Raw genomic sequence first — 25,535 nt, 5'->3', positions numbered from 1 at the left:
TTAAAAATTCAAAATATTATGACATAGATTCAACTTTTTTATATGTCGCTAAACCTATTTATTTTGACACATTCTACATTTATGTATGCTACATTCCTATGATATCTGTTCACACTGCAAATTAAAGTGAGACACACGTGTACTTTTTAGAGTATGTGTCCATTGATTGGCACACGGCAATTATATCGGGTAGACATACTCCAAATTGACTGCCAACCATGACCTAAAAAATGATTCATAGAATAGACAGATAAATGTCAATTATTCTCGATGTAGATTAATTAGGGCGTAGATCATTCTGAAAGCTTTTTCTAGATATACATATTTTGTGTAAGTTTAGATAAGGCTAATTTTCATTTTCCCTTTTGAGAAGGTAGTTCAAGGTCTACATTAAGAGTACTCAGGGCAACCAAGGCTAGTTTTCATTTTCCCTTTTGCAAAGGTAGTTCAAGGTCTACAATAAGAGTACTCAAGGGCAACCAACCATTGGTTAAGATGACTATCTCGAGTACTACTAGCCTCTAGCGTCAAGCATTTTAAGTGATATTAAAAAGATCGTTTATTAAGAAAAGATCAGTATTTACCCTGACCATCCGCCAATGTGTGCCCTTCTCTCATCTTTTTGGAGATCTTTCATAAGCAATAATACTACCTTTCTTTCCTCCTTTCCTTTGTATCTCTGCGCATACGTTCTACATCGGCGGCTTGCGCAAACCATCGACAATTTCTTAACACTTCGCTCCATTCTCATTCATACATGTATTGAATAGTATCTAAGCATGCATGCGAAGAGATCAAATAGATATAATCCTCACAAGTGTCCACCCTTGTAAGCTCTTTATCAACCAGGAAGTAGCTCATAAGATCAGTACAGGGATGGGCATCAATGAATTGTAAGCACACGAAGAGATCAAATAATTTATATCCTCATAAGTGTCCACCCTTGTAAGCTCTGTTATCGACTAAGAAGTAGGGTGACACATTGGAAAATCCTTCCGCCTGCCCTAAGTAAATCATCAAACAGCTCACTGCTTGTCGGCATAGATGGATACCTTCTCCTCAGGACCCAATTCAGGTGGTGGGTCGATGGCCGGTCCATAAAGCTCAGTTCTCATGAACCTCCAGAAATCATTTGGTAGCTTACTTGGAAACCAGTCATTCAAGTCCCTATAGAATTGGGCTACCTGTGATATTCCAAAGTAATTGATTGGGAAAGTACTTGCATCCAGCAATCCTTCAGTATGTCGAGGTATCTTCTTGTACTGCACGCATTTTCAAGCAAGAGCCAAGATGAGATAAACTAAAGGAAAGAGGGTTTGGAGAGGATCCGTGGGGTGTGTGTGTGTGTGTGTGTGTGGGTGGGTGGGTGGGTGTAACTACCATCACAACGACCAATGTAGGAACAAAGACATGCATGCAGCTTCATTCTATGCGACACTCACCAGTAAGAACCCCATGATGATTTCTAGGAAGTCATCTTCTGGCATGCTCACAGCCTCTGGGAACATTCTCCCCACTATAACACGGTGCCTGCAAGAAGTGAAAAGTTAGTTACAAGCCGTGTTCAACCAGACTTTGGCTACAAGTCTCTGTATATATGCACAAAAATATACGAGTTATTTGGATGACACATCATCTCAGCTTCATAAGCCCTTAGTTGTGCATGAAGCATGGTCAGATCAGGCTCAGAATCTCTGAGGTTGTATGAGGCTAAGGGATAGCCACAGCACAATGCTCTAAACATGCTACATCTATGTAGGCAAAAATCTAGTGACTTATACCTTACCCTTTAAAGCAGACACCAGTGATACCTCCATGAACCATAGAATGAAACAACTGGTGATGAAAACCATGCTGGCACAATTGCAACAGCACCAATCCTGCTGGGCTATTGGATGGCATCCAGGTGTCTCCTAAGGGCCCAAAGAGGTAGATTATCTGACACGTCGTACATGGGGTGACATGGTCTTTACACACATAACCCGACCATGAAAAGGGGAGATCTTACCCACCCATTCCTCATAGGCAGGGAAACATCACCCCTCCAATCCCCACCTGTCCGATGGGCAAGCGATCTGTTTTTAAAGACCCATATTTAGGCTCTAGACTCTTGGTAATCTTATGAGAGAGTTACCTGGTCAATGTATCATCTCTAGTGATTGCAATATCATACATCCAGCCACCATTCGTCTTGAACTTCATCTCGTACATGATATCGTAATCAATAGTGCCACCAGAAGGTATATTGATAGACACTGACTTTGTTTTCAAGTCAGTCTCCTCCTTAGAATTGGTTGCCTGATCGAGATCAGCTTGAGATTGTTTCGTCTGAGAGCAAAGCAGCAAACTTATCAAAATGCCCACTTACCACTTCGGAAGGATGGCAAAGAGTACCAGAAGCAAATCTTACAGGAAGGATGTCGCACTTTCCTTCTTCCAATAGCTTGGGATCATAGACCATCTGCACATGATATTGTGCATGCCTTGTCAAAGCATGGAATACAAGAAATGGCACATTCCACACATAAAAAGACATCAATGAGTACCATGTGATTAAAAAATATATCAAAACCTTTGTAGCTTCCATGTATCCAGAATGATGTTCTGTCGTCAGGTGAGGTGTAATGCCTCACCATACCTCCTTTCCAGGACCACAATCAATTACCAGGAATGCTCTCTTCCCTCAGCTTTGTACCCCTCACGAGTACCATGCCTCTTTTATGGGCTTGGGAGCGTGTCACATGCATCAGGCCTCACATGCATGTGCCGTGTCTGCTGAAGCCATCTGAAGGGTAGCCTAAGAGGGTTACAGACCATTGTTGAGACACATTAGATTCGCGGATAAGGTTGCTCAATGTATAGAAGGGTAGGGGTGCACTAAACATTAATACACCATAGCACCTCCCGACAGAAACCTAAATCAAAGTTCTGCCTTGACGTCACCTTCCCACAAAAGCAGGTACCCCTTCTCCATCAATCATGGAGCATAGATATATCATCCCGCTGCCCGCAGCCAAAAAAAAGGCTTCGCTTCTACCTTGAACCTGTCTACTAAATACAGACTCCCTCATTTCACATAATTGGCCATCAAAGATGATTGAGGCATTGCCATTTTCCTTCAGCACAATCAAAGTCTTTGCCTTCCACTTGTAGGGGTAAAGACCATTAAATGATCCTTTGCTAACCACTGTGCCTTACACATGAAACTCAACCTTTGGGGGTTGTCATCCCCTGTTATTGTTTGAACAACAGAAACTGACTGAGAAAGAAAAAGAAAAATGGCCATCCTTCTCATAGTCACCACTCTTCACACTACCTAGTTTCATAAACTCCAAAGTCAAAAATCTCAAATAATCTAAACTTGTTTTTAAAAAAACTTGCAACAAGCACTGTGATGCAAACAATAGAGTTGATAAAGACTGATCCACCAGCTCTTACATCTGTTTATGCCCTAAGGGACAGGAGAAAGTAAATCTCCTGGGTGACTGGCCATAGCACCACACAACGCAGTGACCATTTCTAGATGGAGTTGAACTGCCTGTCCCAATGTGTGCCGGAATGCCCCTTACTTGGGCTTTGCAGCATCCATGCGGTTGATGTGCTCAAAAGGAAGAGATGAGACAGCATCAAACAAGGAGAAGCATGGTAAATTTCCATTCATGTTAACATTCAGACTCAAGAGAGATACCTCTTCGGTTATTCCCCGGTCGGAGAACATCTGCAGCATAGTTCTGGCCTTGGCTTTGGCTGCAGCAACTTTGCCCCTTTCTGAAATGGATCCTGCATCTACTGGTTGCTCCCAAAACTTTCTCTGAGTGGGATCTGCATTGCCTTCTGGAGCAACTCCCAGTTCAGACATCCACTGCCACACGAGGAAATTTTCAGCCCATGGACAAACTCAAATGGTTGCAAAAAGCGCATGAACACCCAGACACTTGCACAAGCACACACCGATTCAGAGCATTGCAATTTTAAGTAAACAGCTATGCGGATACTGATATAGTACTGGGAGAACCAATGCATGCCCATCAAAGTACCCAGAACCAATGCTGGTCAATACCTGCTTCCTGGCCTGTAACATGGTCTGCTGGTCCAGAGTGGAGAGGTTGAACATCTTGTAGAAGTAGCAGAATTCCGGACGCCTGCCCATCAAAACTCTGAGAGTGTTTCGGAGGTCCTTGGAGAACCCAATGTACCGAACCTTCTTGTTTTTGTCCATCACGGCAAAAACGGTGGCCTCTGTGCTGGGCTCGATAGGGGGCATAATTCTTCCATGGGAACTGATGAAGCTGTTTAAGGGGAGGTCGTTAAGGGAAGGAATGGATATGGTGGGGCTCGCATCTGCAGTAGAAAGCATTGAGGTAAAGGCAAAGGGCAACTGTTTTTGCCTGCTGCCAACACTCTGAACTGCAGCTATGGCGTCCATCTTGCAGACCCGGAGGCCGCATTTTCTCAAGCCATTGTAAGAGAGCAACACTTTTGCTGCTGCTTCTCCGGGGCTCCTCTGTGTGCAAGGTAACTGGCTAGGGCAGGCACCCCCTGCTCCTGCTGAGGTAGTTTGCTGGCTTGAGGACAACAGAGATACCTGCACAGGAAGGTGGGTGGCAGCCCTATCAAACCTGCAAAACATGGGCACAGACGAGAAGAAGCAAAACTCACACTAATAGAATGGAGCTGATAAGCATTACCATCTCGAAGCCCTGTCCTCTTGAGGCTGTTGACCCCTTAATGTTTCAGTGTGGTTGCTCGATGACCTGCGACCCCTACTCAAATGGCTACTCGCGCATGTGTAGAACTTTGTTAAAAATATCAAAGAGATCTTTCTGTGGATAACACGAACGGATAAGATCTCTCCACAAGCAATGCCACCTGGTTCCCTACTTTCGGTAAAGCCTTTATGCCCTTTACACACCTATGGCTGCCCATCTTTGGAGGCAATAGACAATACTACCCTGCAAACTCCCCAAATTTAGCAATGCATTGGGCTTCACACACGTCCGCAGACAAGTGCTCGGACTGCTATGGATCCACATCAGCACAGCCCTTATGCAATGTCCGGGAAATTATGACTCACGAAAGGCCAAGGCCAATCACAGATACAACCAACAAAAATTATGACTAATGTGAAACATCAAGCAATCGGTAGGTCAATTCATTAAAATGGATGGCTTGTAGCCCGAGGTCATGGGTTTGATCCATCACTACATGGTGCTACCTTGTAACTCCTGAACCCATGTGTGTGTGTGTGTGTGTGTGTGTGTGTGTGTGTTTTGATCCATCGCTACCTACATTGCATGGTGCTACATTAAGCCATGGGCCCCATGGAGTTGTGAACTCCAAATAAGTTTTCCATGAAAAGGGTTATACTAACCACTTGAAGGCGTTGTCATGGGGGGATGAAAAAAGTTATACAATGTGTCCGTCCACCATTGTTTGTGAAATGGATTCTAAACATCTAGCCACAAGCTCTTGAAAAATGTGAGAATACGCCTTTTAAGGGCCTTCATCATCTATGGATGTTTGTGAAGCCCCCCCCCCCCCCCCCCTCTAAGTATCATATTCCGAAAGGCTCACTTGTGCTCTCTATCTATTGCTCATCTGTGGTATGTCTACGTGACTAAAGCCCAAAGGTGCTTGATGAACGTTGCTAACCATGCTTTTTATTAGATATGAAACATTTTGACAGGCATGCAAGAAGGGGGGTGGAAGCTAGGGGGCTATAGTGTTTCTAGTTTTTGTATAGGCCCATTAGGCCCATTACAAATGAGCATTAGGTTAAATTTAATGCCCTCTACAAATTGAATGATGTCCTAGCCAATAAATCACCAATTGTAGTACGTGAGAATGAACTTTTACACATTGCGCTAGAAAACGAACGATCCTCACCCTAATGGTCCCTCCTCAACTTGTTTGCCTCCTTGCATACATGTTAGCACAAAGTTTTATTTGCCATGTATACAGGTAGGGAGGTTAAAAGATACAAACAAATTAAGGAGGGATGTTTAGAGCGATGATCATTCATCTGATAGTGCAATGTGTAAATGTTCATCCTCACTAGTAATATGATTGCTAGTTATTGTGTGATAACGCATTGTGTAAAAGTTCATTCTCACTAGCAATACGATTTGGCGATTATTGACTATGACATTTTATGACTATGTAATATATAATTATATAATTATTATATGACTATGTAAGTATATAATTGTGTGTGTGTGTGTGTTATTATATAATAATAATATACAAATATATACACGCACACGCACACACACACACACATACATAATACACATACATATTATTCAAGTCAAGAGCTTACCTTAGCCTTGCCGAAGCATGTATTGTTGAGTTTTGCCCTAGAGCCACAGATGTAACTTCCCATATAGGTGCGCTAGCTCACTAACTTCTGATATGGTTCAGTTGCTCTATGCAGATACAAGGATTCCCATATGATGCCTGTGCAAAGATGGGTGTCGTATGAAGAAATGAACCTAAAGCAAATACTGAAGTCTGAGTCCCAGGTGGTGGGAATAGTAGCCAGTCTCTACCGAGACCTAGTCTCTCCATGTGCTTCATAACTTCGGGCTTCTTTGATACCTGGTAGCACTCTTGGGTGTGGTATGTGAGCTTGTGCTCCACATTCTTCTTTGATTGGATCCAGTTGTGAATCATATGCTCGCATTGACTTCTCTAAGCAACTCCACTCCAAGCGCAGGGAGAAGTCGGTAGTAGCAGGCCACCTGATACTCCAAAAGCTTGTGGACTTTGGTGGCCTTCCTCTTCTTGGTGGGTGTGATAGCATAGTTTTCTGATGCATGTGCTGCTACCATGATGGCAGTGGGGGAGAGGAATGGACAAAACACTGAAGGGGGCTGTGAAGGTGTGGGTGATTTCTAGATAAAAACTACAAGAGTTTGGCTAGCATAGTGAAAAATGAGAGGAGGGCCCAACTTATATAGCTTTTAAGTGGGAATGTACATAAGGTTGGAACGTACATATGTAGGCCATTCTTGGGAACGTGCATACGTAGAGCGGCATACATATATGCGTGGAGATCATGGAATGTGCACAGATTGAATGTGCATGCGTAGATTGGAACGTGCATGCATAGCATGAGATAATCGTGAGAACTTGCATGCATAGCATGAGATAATCGTGAGAACTTGCATGCATAGCATGAGATTATCATGAGAACGTGCACGCGTAGCTAAGAGCATGTGTGTGGCACATGCATGGGGAGCGTGCACAAGTATGAACATGCGTGCATGGAGTGGAACGTACATGTGCAACTAGAAACGTGCGTGCATAACTTAAGTAGGCAACTTTTTAAGATTTGCATGCATCCAGTCATGGTGATTTGGGTGTAGTAAGGATGTGTGCTAGAGTTTTGCATGCAAAAAAGGGCTAAGTGAATATCCAGGTGCGGTGTTGGGCCGAGATTGTGAAAGTGTGTTTAATTACTATCATTATAGGCAATGGGTTATACCATGGACCAGGTTTTCACCCACCATGTCTCCCCCAATCCTGAGATGTACCTAGAAAGCTAATGCTTGGAGAACCACTTACATGATTACTATCGGCTTCCATGGGGACTCTCATAGTTCTTCGTCACTTCTACTTTCCTCTTTGCTCCATCCTTCATCATTGCTTTTTTCAACTCTTTGTTATACTGCTTTCTCGGCATTTAATTATTGGTTCTGGGATGCGTAACTTTTTTATCTAATAAATGTGAGGTACCTATTTTGGCCCATCTAATTACAATAGGGGAATTGGTGGTTACTAGCTTTCTACTCTACAGCATAGGCTTCTAAGCTGGATGTGGAAGGAATCCCCTGTTCATAGTGTGTTTGGCGATAGTCTCAAGGTTCCATGAATTCCTTAATCTTCTCTTTACCCTTTGTTAAGGTTAAGTGTGAGGTTCCAAAGCATTGGTAGCCTGTGCCATTGCCACTTTGCCTTTGTACTTTTCTTGGTAGCTGAAGAAGTTGGGGGTATGAGACGATTTGATTTTAGGTACCCAAATGCTTATGTTTCCTTCGTAATACCTTTGGCTCACTAGAAGGGCATTAGGTACCCACCATGTTTGGGTAGCACTCCTTAGTCTCAAGGTTGCCTTCTTTGACGGGATGGTGTTGACTGCGCTGCTTTAAATAGCCAGTGTTGTGTTTGACATGCATAGTATCTTTGGGCTTCTAACAACTCCTTCTTGACAAACCATGTTTTCGCATCCAAGTTGGGTTTCGCTGCCTTGCATTGAGGTTCGCCTTATGGTGCGGCTGTCTCACACCAGCTTATGCTGCACCTTTCTCTTGGGTATCCAGATTTTCTTTTGCCCTTCATAGTATCCTTGTGCCTAGAGTATTTTCTTTGGCACCTACCATTTGTCACCTTCATTATGGGAATTTTGGTGTTGTTGGGGACTGGTGGGCTTGGGTACATGCGGGTGTCTTTTTACAAGGTTTGGAATGTTAGTAGAAAGGGTGTTAATTAAATTAGTCCTTGAAGATGCCAGCTATGTTGGGGGGTACGCGATGGCGAGGATTGATCTAGCTTGGGTGAGGCTTTTCAAGAAACTTAGTTATTTACCCCTACGGGCAAGTAAAATAGTGGCGTGATCGGAATATGCATTTCCTTTGGTGGCTCAATTAGCTTAAGCACTTATTTACCATAAGAATGGGTATATTGTGTTAAGGCTTTACTGGACACGAGCTCTTCTTCTATCGATAGAACGGTTATCTATCTCGAGGGTAGTTGCAATGTCATGGTTTTTTGAGTCCCAACCGATTTGGCATCAATTATGTCCCATCCATCCTCGTCCAAGAAATACTTCTTCACTCATGGTACCTACATGCATGACTTAAACTTCTCTTCCAAGGGGCTATTACCAATTTGAAACATGGCAATGAAAGCTCATATGCATGTGGTTTGTAACAAGTTTACTCCTTCCACTCTTCGAGGTTTTGTGGGGGTCAATGATGATTGTTGTAGCACACACCATGTCAGACTAGTTTTTGTAGTCATGGACTAGAGTCTACCGGGTTTCACCTCCTAGTCTTCCTCTTCTAAGTCAATGACTTGGGCCATGTTAGAGATGTGGCGGTTCCACAACCTATCTTCCATAGTCTTAACTTCGCACTGGATAGCCTCTTTTATTATTATTATTTTTTTTGGTGAATGGCATTCAATGCATTTGCCTTTAAAGGACCGTAGTAGTGTCTAAGTTGGCTATTGTTCAAGAACCCTTTCATCTCCATACCGTCAAGTGTTCCAATATGCATGGATCCTTGAGGGGTGAGTTTGCACACTAGGAACGGTCACATCCCCTTGTACTTCAGCCTACACTTTTGGTTCTTGTTGGTGTTGTATATGAGAACCTGCCATATCTCCGATACTATTTCCTTGTCTTTGAGCTTCTTATTGAACCATTCCTTATGCCATAGCTTTTTGATGATCATTCTAGACTACACATAATCTCACTTCTTCTAAGCGTCCAAGCTCGAATAATCGATTGGTCAAGATGTTTCATGTCAACCTTTTCTTAATAACAATTCTTAAGCTTGGTAGTACTAAGAATTCCATGGGTATGACAACATTTATTATGTATGTCAAGTTGAAAGGTGTAGTGTAGACATCCACCTAATAAGCGGTTCTGTATGCCCATAAAGTAGTTGGTAACTTATATTCCCAGTCATTATGTGAGACTTCAACTGTCTTGGTCAAGATAGAACAGATAATATTGGGAGCATTGAGAGCTCTGTTCTAACCCTAACATCATGTGAAAGATAATATCCTAGTTAGGAGATCTTAGGATTAGTGCACTTGTTATTCAAAGGCATTCTTGAGAGTATATAGGCCTTTTTGAAACTTATCTATCCATTCAAAGATGACAAGTAGTCTGTACAAGGGTCTTGCTATGTCGGCATATAAGATTATGAATCTTCTATAGTGTTCGGACATGTCCACTAAATCGTTGGATACCCTTAAAGTTTGTGGGTGGTAGAAGCTCAAGAATAAGTCTCACCTTGCGCTATCATTAGTTGACATGCCATATTCAGAAATGTTATGGCCAAGTATTACCCCAAAACTAGCATTTAAGTGGGTTAAGGGATATTTTGTAAAATCTGCATTTCTTAAGTATCTTCCTCAGGCACTAGAGATGTGCTTTTGATGCAAAGGTCATCCATGAAAACCTCAAGGAAATCCCTAAGGTATTCCTTATATGCTTGTGCACATAAGACTTTGGAAAGTAGCTAGGACATTGGATAGACTAAATGTCATAACTCTGTACACGTAAGTGTCCCATTCCATACGCTACTTATGTTGATCATTCGGATCTATCTCCACTTGGTTATAGCTCAAAACCCCATCAAGGAAGCTGTAGGCCTCCTTGCTTGCACCACTACACATTCCAGCACATGCTCAATGGAATTGCAATGGGTAATAATGTTTTATTGTGGTACCATTAACCTTTTTGAGGTTAACACAAAAAGGTTAATGATATTTTACTATGTTTATGCCACCTGGTTCCCTACTTTCTATAAAGCCTTTATGCCCCTTACACACCTATGGCTGCCCACCTTTGGAGGCAATAGAAAATACTACCCTGCAAAATCCCCAATTTAACAATGCATTGCTTTGCCCACATCCTAAGGGGGGCTTCACAGACGTCCGCCCGCGGACAAGTGCTCGGACTGCTATGGATCCACATCAGCACAATCCTTATGCAATGTCCGAGAAATTATGACTTCACGAAAGGCCAAGGACAATTCTAGCGAAAGTGAGGTGGCAATCCAATCACAGATACAACCAACAAAAATTATGACTAATGTGAAACATCAAGCAATCGGTAGGTCAATTCCTTAAAATGGATAGCTTGTAATCCGAGGTCATGGGTTTGATCCATCGCTACCTACATTGCATGGTGCTACCTTGTAACTCCTGAACCCGTGTGTGTGTGTGTGTGTGAGTGTTTTGATCCATCGCTACCTACATTGCATGGTGCTACATTAAGCCATGGGCCCCATGGAGTTGTGAACTCCAAATAAGTTTTCCATGAAAAGGGTTATACTAACCACTTGAAGGTGTTGTCATGGGGGGATGAAAAAAGTTATACAATGTGTCCGTCCACCATTGTTTGTGAAATGGATTCTAAACATCTAGCCACAAGCTCTTGAAAAATGTGAGAATATGCCTTTTAAGGGCCTTCATCATCTATGGATGTTTGTGAAGCCCCCCCTAAGTATCATATTCCGAAAGGCTCGCTTGTGCTCTCTATCTATTGCTCATCTGTGGTATGTCTATGTGACTAAAGCCCAAAGGTGCTTGATGGACGTTTGCTAACCATGCCTTTTATTAGATATGAAACATTTTGACCGCGGCATGCAAGAAGGGGGTGGAAGCTGGGGGGCTCTAGTGTTTCTAGTTTTTGTATAGGCCCATTACAAATGAGCATTAGGTTAAATTTAATGCCCTCTACAAATTGAATGATGTCCTAGCCAACCAATTGTACTACGCGAGAATGAACTTTTACACTTGGCGCTAGAAAACGAATGATCCTCACCCTAATGGCCCCTCCTCAATTTGTTTTCCTCCTTGCATACATGTTGGCATGAAGTTTTATTTGCCATGTATATAGGTAGGGAGGGTAAAAGATACAAACAAATTAAGGAGGGATGTTTAGAACGACGATCATTCATGTGATAGTGCAATGTGTAAATATTCATCCTCACTAGTAATATGATTGCTAGTAGATATTGTGTGATAATGCATTGTGTAAAAGTTCATTCTCACTAGCAATACAATTTGGCGATTATTGACTATGACATTATAATTTTTATATAATATATAATTATATAATTATTATATGTCTATGACATTTTTGACTATTTAAGTATATAATTAAGTGTGTGTGTGTGTGTTATCATATAATAATAATATACAAACATATACGCACACGCACACGCACACACACACACACAAACATGCACATACACACACACACATACATAATACACATACATATTGTTCAAGTCAAGAGCTTACCTTAGCCTTGCCGAAGCATGTATTGTTGAGTTTTGCCTTAGAGCCACAGATGTAACTTCCCGTATGGGTGCGCTAGCTCACTAAGCTTCTGATATGGTGCCTATGCAAAGGTGGGTGTCGTATGAAGAAATGACCCTAAAGCAAATACTGAAGTCCAAGTCCCAAGTGGTGGGAATAGTAGCCAGTCTCTACCGAGACCTAGTCTCTCCATGTGCTTCATAACTTCGGGCTTCTTTTGACACCTGGTAGCACTCTTGGTATGTGAGCTTGTGCTCCACGTTCTTCTTTGATTGGATCCAGTTGTGAATCATATGCTCGCGTTGACTTCTCTAAGCAACTCCACTCCAAGCGCAGGGAGAAGTCGGTAGTAGCAGGCCACCTGATACTCCAAAAGCTTGTGGACTTTGGTGGCCTTCCTCTTCTTGGTGGGTGTGACAGCATAGTTTTTTGATGCATGTGCTGCTACCATGATGGCGGGTGAGAGGAATGGACAAAACACTGAAGGGGGCTATGAAGGTGTGGGTGATTTCTAGATAAAAATTACAAGACTTTGGCTAGCATAGTGAAAAATGAGAGGAGGGGCCCAACTTATATAGCTTTTGATGGGAATGTACATGAGGTTGGAATGTACGTATGTAGGCCATTCTTGGGAACGTGCATGCATAGCATTAGTTAATAAAGAGAATGTGCATGCATAGCTAAGAGCATGTGTGCGGCACATGAGTGGGGAGCATGGATGTGTGTGCACAAGTATGAACATGAGATAATTATGAGAACGTGCACGCGTAGCTAAGAGCATGTGTGCGGCACATGCGTGGGGAGCATGGATGTGTGTGCACAAGTATGAACATGCGTGCATGGAGTGGAACATACATGTGCAACTAGAAACGTGCGTGCATAACTTAAGTAGGCAACTTTTTAAGATTTGCATGCATCCAGTCATAGTGATTTGGGTGTAGTAAGGATGTGTGCTAGAGTTTTGCTGGCAAAAAAGCGCTAAGTGAATATCCGAGTGCGGTGTTGGGCCGCGATTGTGAAAGTGTGTTTAATTACTATCATTATTGGCAATGGGTTGTACCATGGACCAGGTTTTCACCCACCATGTCCCCCCCAATCCTGAGATATACCTACAAAGCTAATGCTTGGAGAACCACTTACATGATTACTATCGGCTTCCATGGGGACTCTCCATAGTTCTTCATCACTTCTACTTTCCTCTTTGCTCCATCCTTCATCATTGTTTTTTTCAACTCTTTGTTATACTGCTTTCTCGGCATGGTTATGGGATGCGTAACTATTTTTTCTAATAAATGTGAGGTACCTATTTTGACCCATCTAACTACAATAGGGGAATTGGTGGCTACTAGCTTTCTACTCTACAACAGCATAGGCTTCTAAGCTGGATGTGGAAGGAATCCCCTGTTCATAGTGTGTTTGGCGATAGTCTCAAGGTTCCATGAATTCCTTGATCTTCTCTTTACCCTTTGTTAAGGTTAAGTGTGAGGTTCCAAAGCATTGCCGCTTTGCCTTTGTACTTTTCTTGGTAGCTGAAGAAGTTGGAGGTAATGACAGTATGATTTTAGGTACCCAAATGCTTATGTTTCCTTCGTAATACCTTTGGGTCACTAGAAGGGCATTAGGCACCCACCATGTTAGGGTAGCACTCCCTAGTCTCAGGGTTGCCTTCGTTGATGGGATGGTGTTGACTGCACTGCTTTAAATAGCCAGTCTTGTGTTTGACATGCATAGTATCTTTGGGCTTCTAACAACTCCTTCTGACAAACCATGTTTTCGCACCCAAGTTGGGTTTCGCTCCCTTGCATTGAGGTTCGCCTTATGGTGCGGCTACTCACGAGCTTATGCTACACCTTTCTCTTCCGTATCCAAATTTTCTTTTGCCCTTCATAGTATCCTTGTGCCTAGAGTATTTTCTTTGGCACCCACCATATATCAGTGGGGACTGGTGGGCTTGAGTACATGCGGGTTTGTTTCTACAAGGTTTGGAATGTTAGTAGAAAGGGTGTTAATTAGATTAGTCCTTGAAGATGCTAGCTATGTTGGGGGGTACGCAATGGCAAGGATTGATCTAGCTTGGGTGAGGCTTTTCAAGAAACTTAGTTATTTACCCCTACGAGCAAGTAAAGAATTGCCCTTTTTTGAGTGGCGTGGTCGGAATATGGGTTTCCTTTGGTGGCTCAATTAGCTCAAGCACTTATTTACCATAAGAATGGGTATATTGTGTTAAGGCTTTACTGGACATGGGCTCTTCTTCTATTAATAGAACGGTTATCTATCTCGAGGCTAGTTGTAATGTCATAGTTTTTTGAGTCCTAGCCAATTTGGCATCAATTATGTACCATCCATCCTCTTCCAAGAAATACTTCTTCACTCATAGTACCTACAGGCATGACATAAAACTTCTCTTCCAAGGGGCTATTACCAATGTGAAACATGGCAGTGAAAGCTCATATGCATGTGGTTTGTAACAAGTTTACTCCTTCCACTCTTCGCGGTTTTGTGGGGGTCAATGATAGTTGTTGTAGCACACACCATGTCTCATGAGATATTAGGTTATGTCTAGCTCATGTGTCCACGAGCACTAGCTTTTGTTTGAGACTAGTTTTTGTAGTCATGGACTAGAGTCTACCGGGTTTCACCTCCCAGTCTTCCTCTTACAAGTCAATGACGGGACATGTTAGAGATGTGGCGGTTCCGCAACCTATCTTCCGTAGTCTTAGCTTCGCACTAGACCTCTCATTTCACCATAGCCTCTTTTATTTTTTCTTTTTCTTTTTTTTGGTGAATGGCATTCAAAGCATTTGCATTTAAACGACCGTGGTGGTGTCTAAGTTGGCTATTGTCCACAAGAACCCTTTCATCTCCATACCGTCAAGTGTTCCAATATGCATGGATCCTTGAGGGGTGAGTTTGCACACTAGAAACGGTCACATCCCCTTGTACTTCAGCCTACACTTTTGGTTCTTGTTGGCGCTGTATTTGAGAACCTGCCATATCTCCGATTCTATTTCCTTGTCTTTGAGCTTGTCTTCGAGCTTCTCATTGAACCATTCCTTATGCCATAGCTTTTTAATGATCATTCTAGACTACACATAATCTCGTGTCTTCTAAGCGTCCAAGCTCGAATAATCGATTGGTCAAGATGTTTCATGTCAACCTTTTTGTAATAACAATTCTTAAGCTTGGTTCTAAGAATTCCATGGGTATGACAACATTTATTATGTATGTCAAGTTGAAAGGTGTAGTGTAGACATCCACCTAATAAGCGGTTCTGTATGCCCATAAAGTAGTTGGTAACTTATATTCCCAGTCATTATGTGAGGCTTCAACTGTCTTGGTCAAGATAGAACAGATAATCTTGGCAGCATTGAGAGCTCTATGCTAACCCTAACATCATGTGAAAGATAATATCCTAGTAAGGAGATCTTAGGATTAGTGCACTTGTTATTCAAAGGCTTTCTCGAGAGTATATAGGCCTTTTGACACTCATCTATCCATTCAAAGATGACAAGTAGTCTGTACAAAGGTCTTGCTATGTCGGCATATAAGGTTGTTTGGGACATCATAGCATAGCGGAGGCTACACTCCAACCCACACACTTGTCAATCCGTGAATGCAACCCGGTTAGCGCATAGAGGCTATCCCGAATGGGAGAAGAAGAGTTAACCACACACTAATGACCTCTAGTCCTACTCAATCCTTCTCAACACTCAAGCAATCAATCTTACTTGGCATACTCCATTGGTCTATATCCTACACTGTCTTTAGATAGAAATATCTTTTTCTAAGTCTTCTAAGACTCTAGAATTCACTCACCATATTTTAACAACTAATCAAAAACTTAAACCAGCCAATATTGTGTGAACATGCAAACCATATATTCGAAAGATAAGAGCACATAAAGAAATAAAGATTAAGATCTGAATACACCTGTTGTAGTGCCCTTTTGATGTTGTTCATTTGCATTGATGAATTGCTGATTTTGGTGCAGATTGCTCCTCCTTGATCTTTGTAAGCGTAGCATGTCTCCCCCCTTCCTAATTTGTTTGCACGATAGGTGGACTATTGGGGCGTGTTTGATGCTTTTGTTTTTTACGGAGATCTCTGCAAAATTTTTATTAACAAACACGAAAAGAAAAGAAAAAAAATAAAATTTGCCATTGGTGCCAAACACCGAATATAGCCGAGGGGAAAAACCCAGTGGGAGAAAAGTGCCCTGGCTTGTCGATCTTATTGTGGAGTCGTTGAACTTACCCTTGCGCTGGTGGTGGATCCGTGTCCTCGTCTGCTGGAAAGATGGTATCAATTTCCTCAGGATGCAGAGACAACCCCTCACAAAAACCTGCCGCCCCGCTGGAGAAGGTGGTAGAGGAAGGAGTGCTTCCTCACTAAAGTATGGCATTGGTTCTATGGGAAGGTTAATCAGACAGTTTCGATTTTGGAACTGCGCAATGTAGGTACTCATATTGATCCAATATTGACATGTGGAGGCTTGGGGAAGGAGGGCTTGCAAGATCGGTGGTTGCAAGTCATTTAGGCTTGTATCCCTCCATTGTTGTGCTTGAACCTCCTCAGGTAATCTACGCTGATGTGGTCCTCTCTCTGGTATTCTCACATTAAGAAGATTATGGCGTTGGGGTGTAACTCCCACAATTTGCTTCATTAAGCCCGTGCCATATCGTCTAAAGTAAGAGCGGCATATCCAACAAATATGTGAAGCTTCTTCTAATACAAGCCGTGCACACTCTTGACAATGTGGAAATGGGTGATGCTGTTGATAGAATAATGTGACAAAGTGATGCCCACAGCAACTTTCACCTAAGGGAGCATAGAAGTACCTAGAATGTGTTTGAAATGGAGGAGCACTATAACCCCCGCGATGATCTGGTCGAGTACTATCGGGGTCAATGCATGGTGGACATGTATCACGCCAAATATCCATCAGGAGTTATCTGGACGTAGAACAATGAAATTTAGAACACTCATATCCATCATGACAATTCCAATCAAAAACAAGATTATCTCAAAGAAAACACATCTTCTAAAGGCATAAGGAACTACATTATTCAAACATTGATTTACCAAAAAGCTTTAATTGTAGTGTTAATGCCTTATCTTTAGTTTTTGGTATATCCTTTTTAAGAGGTGGACACTTTAGCAATTGTCTTGGAATTTGAGCAAGATAAGAGGTCTTAGGCATTGAAATGCTAGAATCTATGCTCAAATGAGACACATTTGGACTCGTCGTAGGTACACAAGTTGATGGTTGAATTGTGTTACAAGGAGAAATCGGGACAACCGGTGTTTCAATACATGTTTTAGGAAGATCAACACAAGTAGTTTTGTAGGTGCTATCACAGCCACCTTTCCTTTCTTGAAGATTTTGTGTTGACTTCTTTTGCACCCACTGATATGGACAATCAATTGTGGTTTTTGGAATCTTTCTGAAACACTCTTTTACCCCTGTCAAAGCATGGCATTTTGGAAGCCAAATTGCTGTTGCACCCTCATAATAGCCTTGTGCTTGAAGAACATGTTTTGGGACCCATCGATTAACAATCCGAGGTTTAGGCTTGGAAATGATGTGCTTCTTAGGAGGCTTAGCAACTGGAGTAGATGGTACAAGTTTGTACGCAGCTTTGGGTAGCCACATTGATAATTCCTTTTTGCCTGGCCTTCTTTGAGCAGTAACTAGATTAGTTGGAACATGCCAGCCATGGCCCTCACTTGAGTACTCATCAATTATCCACATCATTTGTTTTGGAGCTTCAAGAGCAGATTTTGATTGTGGGTTGGGTAAGGTATAAACATTACCCTTTTGACACGATAAAGCCCGTGGTGTAGCAGATCCCAAGATGCAATCAGAATCAATTTGCAACTTGTATTGTCTATTCTTCCAATCTAATGAGCAATTGGTAGCACTTAACCACGATCTACCGAGAACAACCTCTACTACTGCCTTGGACTTACGTGCCACATAAAAGGGCACTGACATCTGGTGATCCTGAATGGTCATCATAATGACACATTTTCCTTCTATAGGGTTATCTTCTCCAGAGAAGCTTCGTAGGTCCACAAGAATTTGCACAAGTGGTGGTTGACCCAAGGCTTTCCAGGTGTCAAACGAGAGAACATTATAATCTGCACCAGAGTCAATTAAGGCCGAGACATAGTAGGTAGTCTCATGAAGATGAAGGCACACTTGAATATTGAATGGTTCGACATATGGCTCATCAGTAGCCAACTGTATGGCTAACATAGAAGCTTTGCGACGCTCCTTGGCTTTTGCAACTCTAGCTTTAGCCTCCTCTTGAGCCTGACGTTTAAGTAGGTCAAGTGCTTTTTTCCGTGTTTGTGCAGCATGCATCTGTTGAAGCATGGCTTCAGTTAATGGTTCATTGTATTTCTTGAGACGACTTCCATTAATGAAGTTAGGCATTTGCTCACCTTCTAGTGTCTCTAAACGCACTGCACCACTTGGGGTAAGCTCATTAATCACAAACGGTCCTAGGCCACGTTTCTTGAGCTTTCTCTTATGCTTCTTAAGTGTGTATAAAAGCACCAGGTCTCCTTTTTTGAATCGGCCAGTTGTTACGTTTCTATCATACCATTGCTTTTGTCTCCTCTTCTCGGCATACATCCCCATTACTGCCAATAAGCGGGTCTCATCAAGCTTTTCCAATTCGTCAACGCGTTGTGAAAGCTCATGACCAGTCCAATCCAATTGTTTAGCTACTCGTAGAGTAGGTACAAGAAATTCAATGGGAAGAATTGCATCTAGCCCAAAAGCAAGTTCAAATGGGGTTGTGCCCACAGAAGTTTTATAGGCTGTCCTATATGCCCAGAGAACTGAGTGCAACTTTTGCTCCCAATCAGTCCTATGTCCCTCAACAATCTTTGTGAGTGCTGTGCAGAGAATCTTATTAGTACTCTCGGCTTGTCCATTAGTCTGGGGATGATAGGGTGCAGAACGCTTGTGAATTACCATAAATTCTTGAAGCAAAAATTCTATGACTTCATTTACAAAGTGTACACCTTGATCACTAACGATCTCAATAGGTAAGCCATAGCGTGTAAACACGTACTCATACAAGAACTTAGCTGTGGTTCTGGCATCATTTTTGACTGTTGCCTTTGCCTCTACCCATTTAGTCAAATAGTCAGTTGCGACTATAATATATTCTGCATGCGTGTTACGAGCTGGAGGTTTAATGGGACCGACAAAATCAATACCCCATTTTGCAAAAGCACGTGTGCTCAACATAGGCCGCAATGGCATATTGTCCTTTGTGATGGGAGGTTTAGTCCTTTGACAATCGTCACAACGTTTCACATATTCTTCGGCATCCATTTGTAAGGTTGGCCACCAAAGCCCAGACCACCTAATCAACTTAGCTGTGGTATTACCAGAAAAGTGTCCACCACCAACACCTGCATGTGCATGAGTTAAGATTTTCAGATAGTCAGCTTCACATACACACATGCGTAAGTTGCCATCCTTGCCCCTCTTGTAGAGTTGGCCCTCTATTAGCATATAGTTTGCCGCTTCAATTTTAATAGCCTGCTTTCGATGTTTAGGAATTGTTTGATCTGTATGACCATGCTGAAGATAGTCCACAATATACTTACTCCAACTTGGTGTAGTTGAAATTTGGAATAATGTGACATTATGAATTGGCTTCTGAATTTTACATGAAGCACAGTTACGAACAAATGTTTCAGCATCTGCATGCATGGTAGGCCACCATTGCCCATCTTGAGATATACGTCGCACACAAGCTGTAGCTGATGCATGGATTCCGTCGATACCCGCATGTGCCCATTCCAAGATCTCCTCATATTGGTCGGGGTTAGGTATAAGCCTCAACACTCCATCATTACCCTGACGATATAATCTCCCGGAAATTAACTTGAATGGTCACCATAGGTCCACATTAGGACCTGCTAGTTGTATCCGCCCACTTGTCAAAATTTCTAAAATGGATTCAGACCATCTAGGAGCTGTCTCTACAAGAAAAAGTGTTGAATCTAACATATCATCATCCACACCCACAGGAGCTTCGCCAGAGGTGATTCGAGACAAATGATCTGCCCTTAGATGAGTTGTTCCTTTTCGAACTGCAACTTCAAAATCAAACTCAAGAAGGATGATAAACCACCTTACTATCCTTCCAGTTGCACAAGGTTTATTCACCAAATATAGCAATGCTTGATGGTCCACAAAAAATATGAATTTGTTTGCCAAAAGGTAATGGCGAAACTTTTTCACTGCATATATCATGGACAATCCTTCTCTTTCTGTTGTGGTGTAATTCCTCTCAGCATTGTTCAACTGTCGACTAGCATATGAGATTGGGAAATCCTTATTGTGTTCACCCGAATGAGCCAAAATACATCCAATTGCAAAGTTGGAAGCATCAATGTGGACATGAAAGATTTGGTTCCAATCTGGTGCCCGTAAAATGGGTGCAGTCACTAATGCTTGCTTCAACTTTTCAAAGGATTCCTCACACTCATCAGTCCAATTAAACTTTACAAGAAGGGCATATAACGGTCTGGCTAGGACAGCATACATGTAGATGAATCTACGGTAATAGCCACAATGTCCCATGAAAGTTTGTACCCCTTTAGGGTTGATAGGCCGAGGTAATGAGACAATGACATCAATTTTATCCATATCTGTTGAAATCCCGTTGCGAGAAACAATATGGCCCAAAATTTTCCCTTGTCTTACCATGAATTTGCACTTGTCAGGATTCAAGCATATACGATAAAGTTGACACTTTTGAAACACAAGTCTCAGGTGTTCTATATGATCATCACGCTCTTGTGAGTGAACACATAAATCATCCATGAAAATCTCAAGAAATTGCCTAAGGTACTCCTTGAATACATGACTCATTAACCGCTGAAAGGTTGCTGGCGCATTTGTTAGACCAAATGGCATAACACGATAGGCAAAGATGCCATCTTCAGTAGCAAAGGCTGTCTTGTGTTGATCCTTTGGATCAATTGACACTTGGTTGTACCCGGAGAATCCATCCAAGAAACTATATGCCTTTTTCCCTGCAACTCGTTCCAGAACATGATCCGTGATTGGAAGTGGGTAATGATCACGCACAGTAGCTGCATTTACCTTCTTGAGGTTTACACATACTCGAAATTTTCCATTTTTCTTGGGCACCACTACAATAGAGGAGACCCATTCAGTGTGTTCAATCTCATAGATAAATTCTGCCTCTAAGAGCTTGTCTATTTCTTCCTTTATCTTCCGTGCAAAATTTTCATTGTAGGTATAAGGACGTTGCTTGGAGGGTTTTGCATCCTCCCGCAATGGAATTGTATGCTGACATATGCTTGGATCAACTCCTTTGAGGTCTTTATAACTCCAAGCAAAAACATCACGATACTCCTTTATTGTTTGTATTAATAACTTCTCCTCATCTAAGGACAAGTCTGTGGCAATCCACACATAGCGAGGCTCTTCTCCTGGCTTAGCAATATCAATCTTTTTTGCATCCTTTGGACCATCGTATGAAACCCCTGGCACGCTTGGTTTTTGTCGCATGGGCTGTTGAAGAACAATCTTCCGATCTTGAAGAGTGTACTGTGTGAAATTGGGAGGAACATTTAGACCTTGCTCTTGTCCACTTGAGTCTTCACTCATAGAAGACCATGCGGTTTTGAGCTCTCCTTTGCTATCTTGCATCGGATTTTTTTGTTCAATCGTTGTCTTTGCACTTCCCACACTCTTTTTTGAATCGGTTTTAGACTTGAGTTTTGGTTTTTGTTTCTTCGTCTTTTTACGATTTTTGCTAACCGTTGTTAGCTTTTCCCCTGCTTGGAATCCATCTGATCGTTTGACTTGGTCTTTGATACTGTCTTGTGCTTGGACATAGTATAGATATCCGTTCTTTCCTGAGAAGTGAGGTGGTGGTCGAGAGTTTTCACTCTTAGACTCCTCCTGTTCTTTCTGCAGTCTCTCACGTTGTTCACGCTCATCTTGTCTACGGGTTCTTTTATGGCTCTTACAGCATTTACGTTTAGGTCGGCTTCTAGGGATCTCTACCTGAACCTCCCTTCCTCTCAAGAGTAAGCGTGCCTTTCCTAACTCTTCCTCAGGGATTGTCACCTCATTATTAAAATCAGAGTCCCAGCCATCTTCCTTATCAGCATCATTAGCAGATTCGAGTGTTAAATCCTCTACTGAGACTTCCCCGACATGCATAGCTGTTGTGGATGTATCTCTATAGTACAAATCATCTAAAAGGGCACGTGGTTGTACCATTCGTATAGGAATAATATCATATCCATTTGAGTCACAAAATTGAATTGGCTTCTGTAAAGCACATGTCGATAATGTTGCAAGGACATGACTCCATTCTAATGGATCAATTAAATGCTCAGGGAAGGGTTGTGGAATGTATGCCTCATCTGATACACTTCGATTACCCTTAAGTCTCTCAGTGTTGAAATCCCTACATGAGGCTCCACAAATCCATAGATCTTCTCGCCCATCAGACAATGTAACTCTTGAGCCCTCAGATGAAGCAGAATCAAACTCATCTATTGGAGACCTTGTTACATCACGATATGAGTGATTCCTTAGGTTGACCCTTTTGATGACAGAATCATGTCGGAGGTACAAATAATTGTATCTCCAATCTTGAATCATTTGAAATTGTCGCATGAATGGTCTACCCAATATCACTTCGTAGTTTGGATGTTTTCCAAAATCCACTACTGCAAAGGTGTGCTCATATTCAATCCCACATGTGGTGACCAATATGTTCTCAAGCAGCCCAAGGGGATGTTCTAAGCTTCCATCTGCTAGCTGCAAGCGCATCCTGGTACTCCTAATAGCTGGTTTGCCCCATTTTTCCCAAATGGACCGTGTTACAATGCCCACTCCTGCGCCACTATCAAGTATTGCAGTTGAAGATACTTTTCGCACTTCTAATGGGAGGGTAGCATTTCCCTGATCGTCCTCACAAAATTTTCCCACTTTGTTGATAGGAACTGGCATTACATGCTTTGTCTCAGGGTGTATAGTACACTCATGGGGGTGGTGACCCTTTTGTAGCAATACCTGCTCTGACAAACATGTGGCAATATCATTCCACAACTCAAGTCGAATTTTTATCAAATCAAGCAAAGGTAAGGTACAAGCCACTGGTGCTGACAAAATAGCTTGCACCATACTCATATCTTTCTCCGTTGTCAACCTTTTATGCATGGAGGGTATCCTCAAGGTTTGAGAACAGTTCTCATATTCTCCCAGATATGATGGTAAGGTTTTCATTGTATGCTTACTTCTAGGAGAAACAATTGTTTGAACTTCCTCCTGGATGCTTGGGCGTCCAAAGTTGTTTTCCGTGCTTCTGGTAAAATCCACCTCAGAGAATGGAGGCGAACTAATGGAAGACATGTGCTCATGAACTTTCTCGTGAACTGCAGCCCACATCTCATTTGCCATGTCCTCATTAGCATCAATAACTTCATCATTGCATGGGAAGACAAGGCTAGGTGGTGGCAGATTTTCTTCTTTCAATGGAGTGTCAATTGGTGCAGTCCTTTCGCTATGAGCTTGTGAAATGAGCTCACTTTTCATTTCCCGACTCGATGACACTTCTGTTATGGTTTCTAATGTTGGCTTAAGAGAGGTTGGGCCCCGAGGAATAGGTGGTGGTGGTCCCTCAAGTATTGACTGAGCTTCCCTAATGAGTTGATGATGTACAGCTAGATTGATCTTCTCCTCACGAGGGTTTGGGTATTCTTGAAGCTTTTTGGGTAGCTCAGATAAAGCTGCGATGCGACTTCTATGAGCGTCAATGATGGCCTCTAGAGTCTCATTCACTTTATCCACAAAAACAGAACCCCCAGAACTAACCTCAGTCGTACTAGCCTCATCTTGTTTAACACTAGGCTCAGGTTGAGGTTGATGTTCCTCACGCACTTCTTGGGATGTAAAAGTTTTATCCCTTATGTTTTGTTTAGAGGTTTCCTGAGAACTAGTGGATGTACTTTTAGTTTGTTTGCTTCGGTTCTTCTTCCTCCTAGTGGTCTTTTTTCTATTGGACTGTAGGGTCTTGTCCACTAGATTTGTCTTTGCATCCCTAGTTCGAGGTGTCTCATCAGTTTGCATTTCTGCATTTCGTGTCTGTGATCTAGTCATGACTCTAAGTGGCACGACATCCTCATTCTCAGATGAAGGTGGCGATGGAACTGTACCTACAAGGTTGAGTGAGACCTTTGGTTGAGAGGTGCCTTCCTCATGTGGTTTCAGCAGACAATCCTTTGGGAAGTGTTCTACACAACACCCTAGACAATATCTTTCAATCAGTGGAAACTGTTGTACTGTTGTATTTGACCGAGATGCTTGCCTTGAGCGATGTGGACAATCACGAGCCCAATGGGGTTCTCCGCACTCATAACAGGGGCCCATTGGTTTGGCCTCTACTTTCCTTGGCTGCCATTGACCTGAGGGGCCTGGAGTCCTAGGTTGGTAGCCGCCTAGCAACATTAAAGAGTTTTGTTCCCCTGGTTGAGTCTCCAGTGCTTGGCTGGGGTATGGGGACTTTCAAAGATATTTTCTTTGGATGAATATGATACATATTCTTCCTCCACATAGCCTGGGTTTACCAAGTCTCTACACACATTTGAATTGTCATAGTCGACAACCCTCACAGGAGCAGTCCCTGGAGCAGGAGGTTGAGCACCAAGAACAGGTCGTGCTTGTTCTTGTGTCATTGGTGGCTTACGTTCAAAACTAGTATACTGTTGATACATTTGTGGAGCCACTCCACCCCTCAGCTGCTCACGTTCCTGTCTCATTCTCGCAATGCGAGTACATTCCTGTGTGGTGTGGGTAAAGTTCCAAGCACAGGCTTGGCACCACTTTTTTGTGGGTTGGTTTGTGACTAGAGGAGAAAAGGTATTACAGTCCTCTGTTTTATGGTCACCGCCACATGCTCCACAAAGATGAGGGCCTGTAGGAAGTACACTCCTCATTCTCTGCTGCTGTTGTTGTGGCTGCATGGGTGGACGATAGGTCTGTCCCAATCTTCGTAGTACTAGGTTGGCTATCTGGTCAGGATTTACTAGCGCGCTAGACCCTGAACTTTGGTCATCACCCCATTGATTTCTAGGTTTCACCTCCGGGCCAGAACCATCCTGGAATTTGAAGTTATCGGTGAAATCCATAGCATCATGGCAACACTCATTGAAATTTGTATGTTTCTTCGCATAGAGATGTGTATGCAGTGTCGAATTTTTGAGGCCTTTTAAGAAGAGAGAAATTAATCGACTTTGGGCGGGCTTCTCATCTTCTGGGCAACGATTAATGTACTGCTTCATTCTATTTACACAGTCTCTAACACTCTCATTCTCGCCTTGCTTGAAAGAGTAGATGTGTGCTACCGTGTCATGTTGAATTCCCATCAAGGAAAAAGCTGCAATGAATCTCTCTTCCAAAA

General features: G+C 42.5%; 1 protein-coding gene across 1 annotated transcript; it reads right to left on the bottom strand.

Moving 5' to 3' along the window:
* Positions 1–799: 799 nt before the first annotated feature.
* LOC147610728 (uncharacterized) lies at positions 800–4,830 on the bottom strand. Its single transcript, XM_086785195.1, has 7 exons — positions 4,689–4,830; positions 4,061–4,585; positions 3,689–3,862; positions 2,411–2,461; positions 2,135–2,328; positions 1,443–1,530; positions 800–1,262 (listed from the first exon to the last, which is right to left on the bottom strand). The coding sequence occupies exons 1-7, from the start codon at positions 4,689–4,691 to the stop codon at positions 1,026–1,028; spliced, it is 1,272 nt and encodes a 423-aa protein (XP_086641321.1). The 5' UTR covers positions 4,692–4,830; the 3' UTR covers positions 800–1,025.
* Between the last annotated feature and the right edge of the window lie 20,705 nt (positions 4,831–25,535).

Source organism: Cibotium barometz, chromosome 48 (genome assembly GCF_041138505.1).
Source record: "Cibotium barometz isolate CiBa-2024 chromosome 48, ASM4113850v1, whole genome shotgun sequence".
In the NCBI taxonomy this organism is placed as follows: Eukaryota; Viridiplantae; Streptophyta; class Polypodiopsida; order Cyatheales; family Cibotiaceae; genus Cibotium; species Cibotium barometz.
The sequence above is the reverse complement of the archived record's forward strand: the minus strand, read 5'-3'. Positions and strand labels throughout refer to the sequence as shown.

Excerpts from the sequence above, each read along its gene's own strand:
- LOC147610728 (XM_086785195.1), bottom strand. Across the intron at positions 2,329-2,410 it reads GAAAGTGCGACATCCTTCCT|ACGAAACAATCTCAAGCTGA; the intron begins GTAAGATTTGCT and ends CTTTGCTCTCAG. Across the intron at positions 1,531-2,134 it reads AGAGATGATACATTGACCAG|GCACCGTGTTATAGTGGGGA; the intron begins GTAACTCTCTCA and ends CACTTCTTGCAG.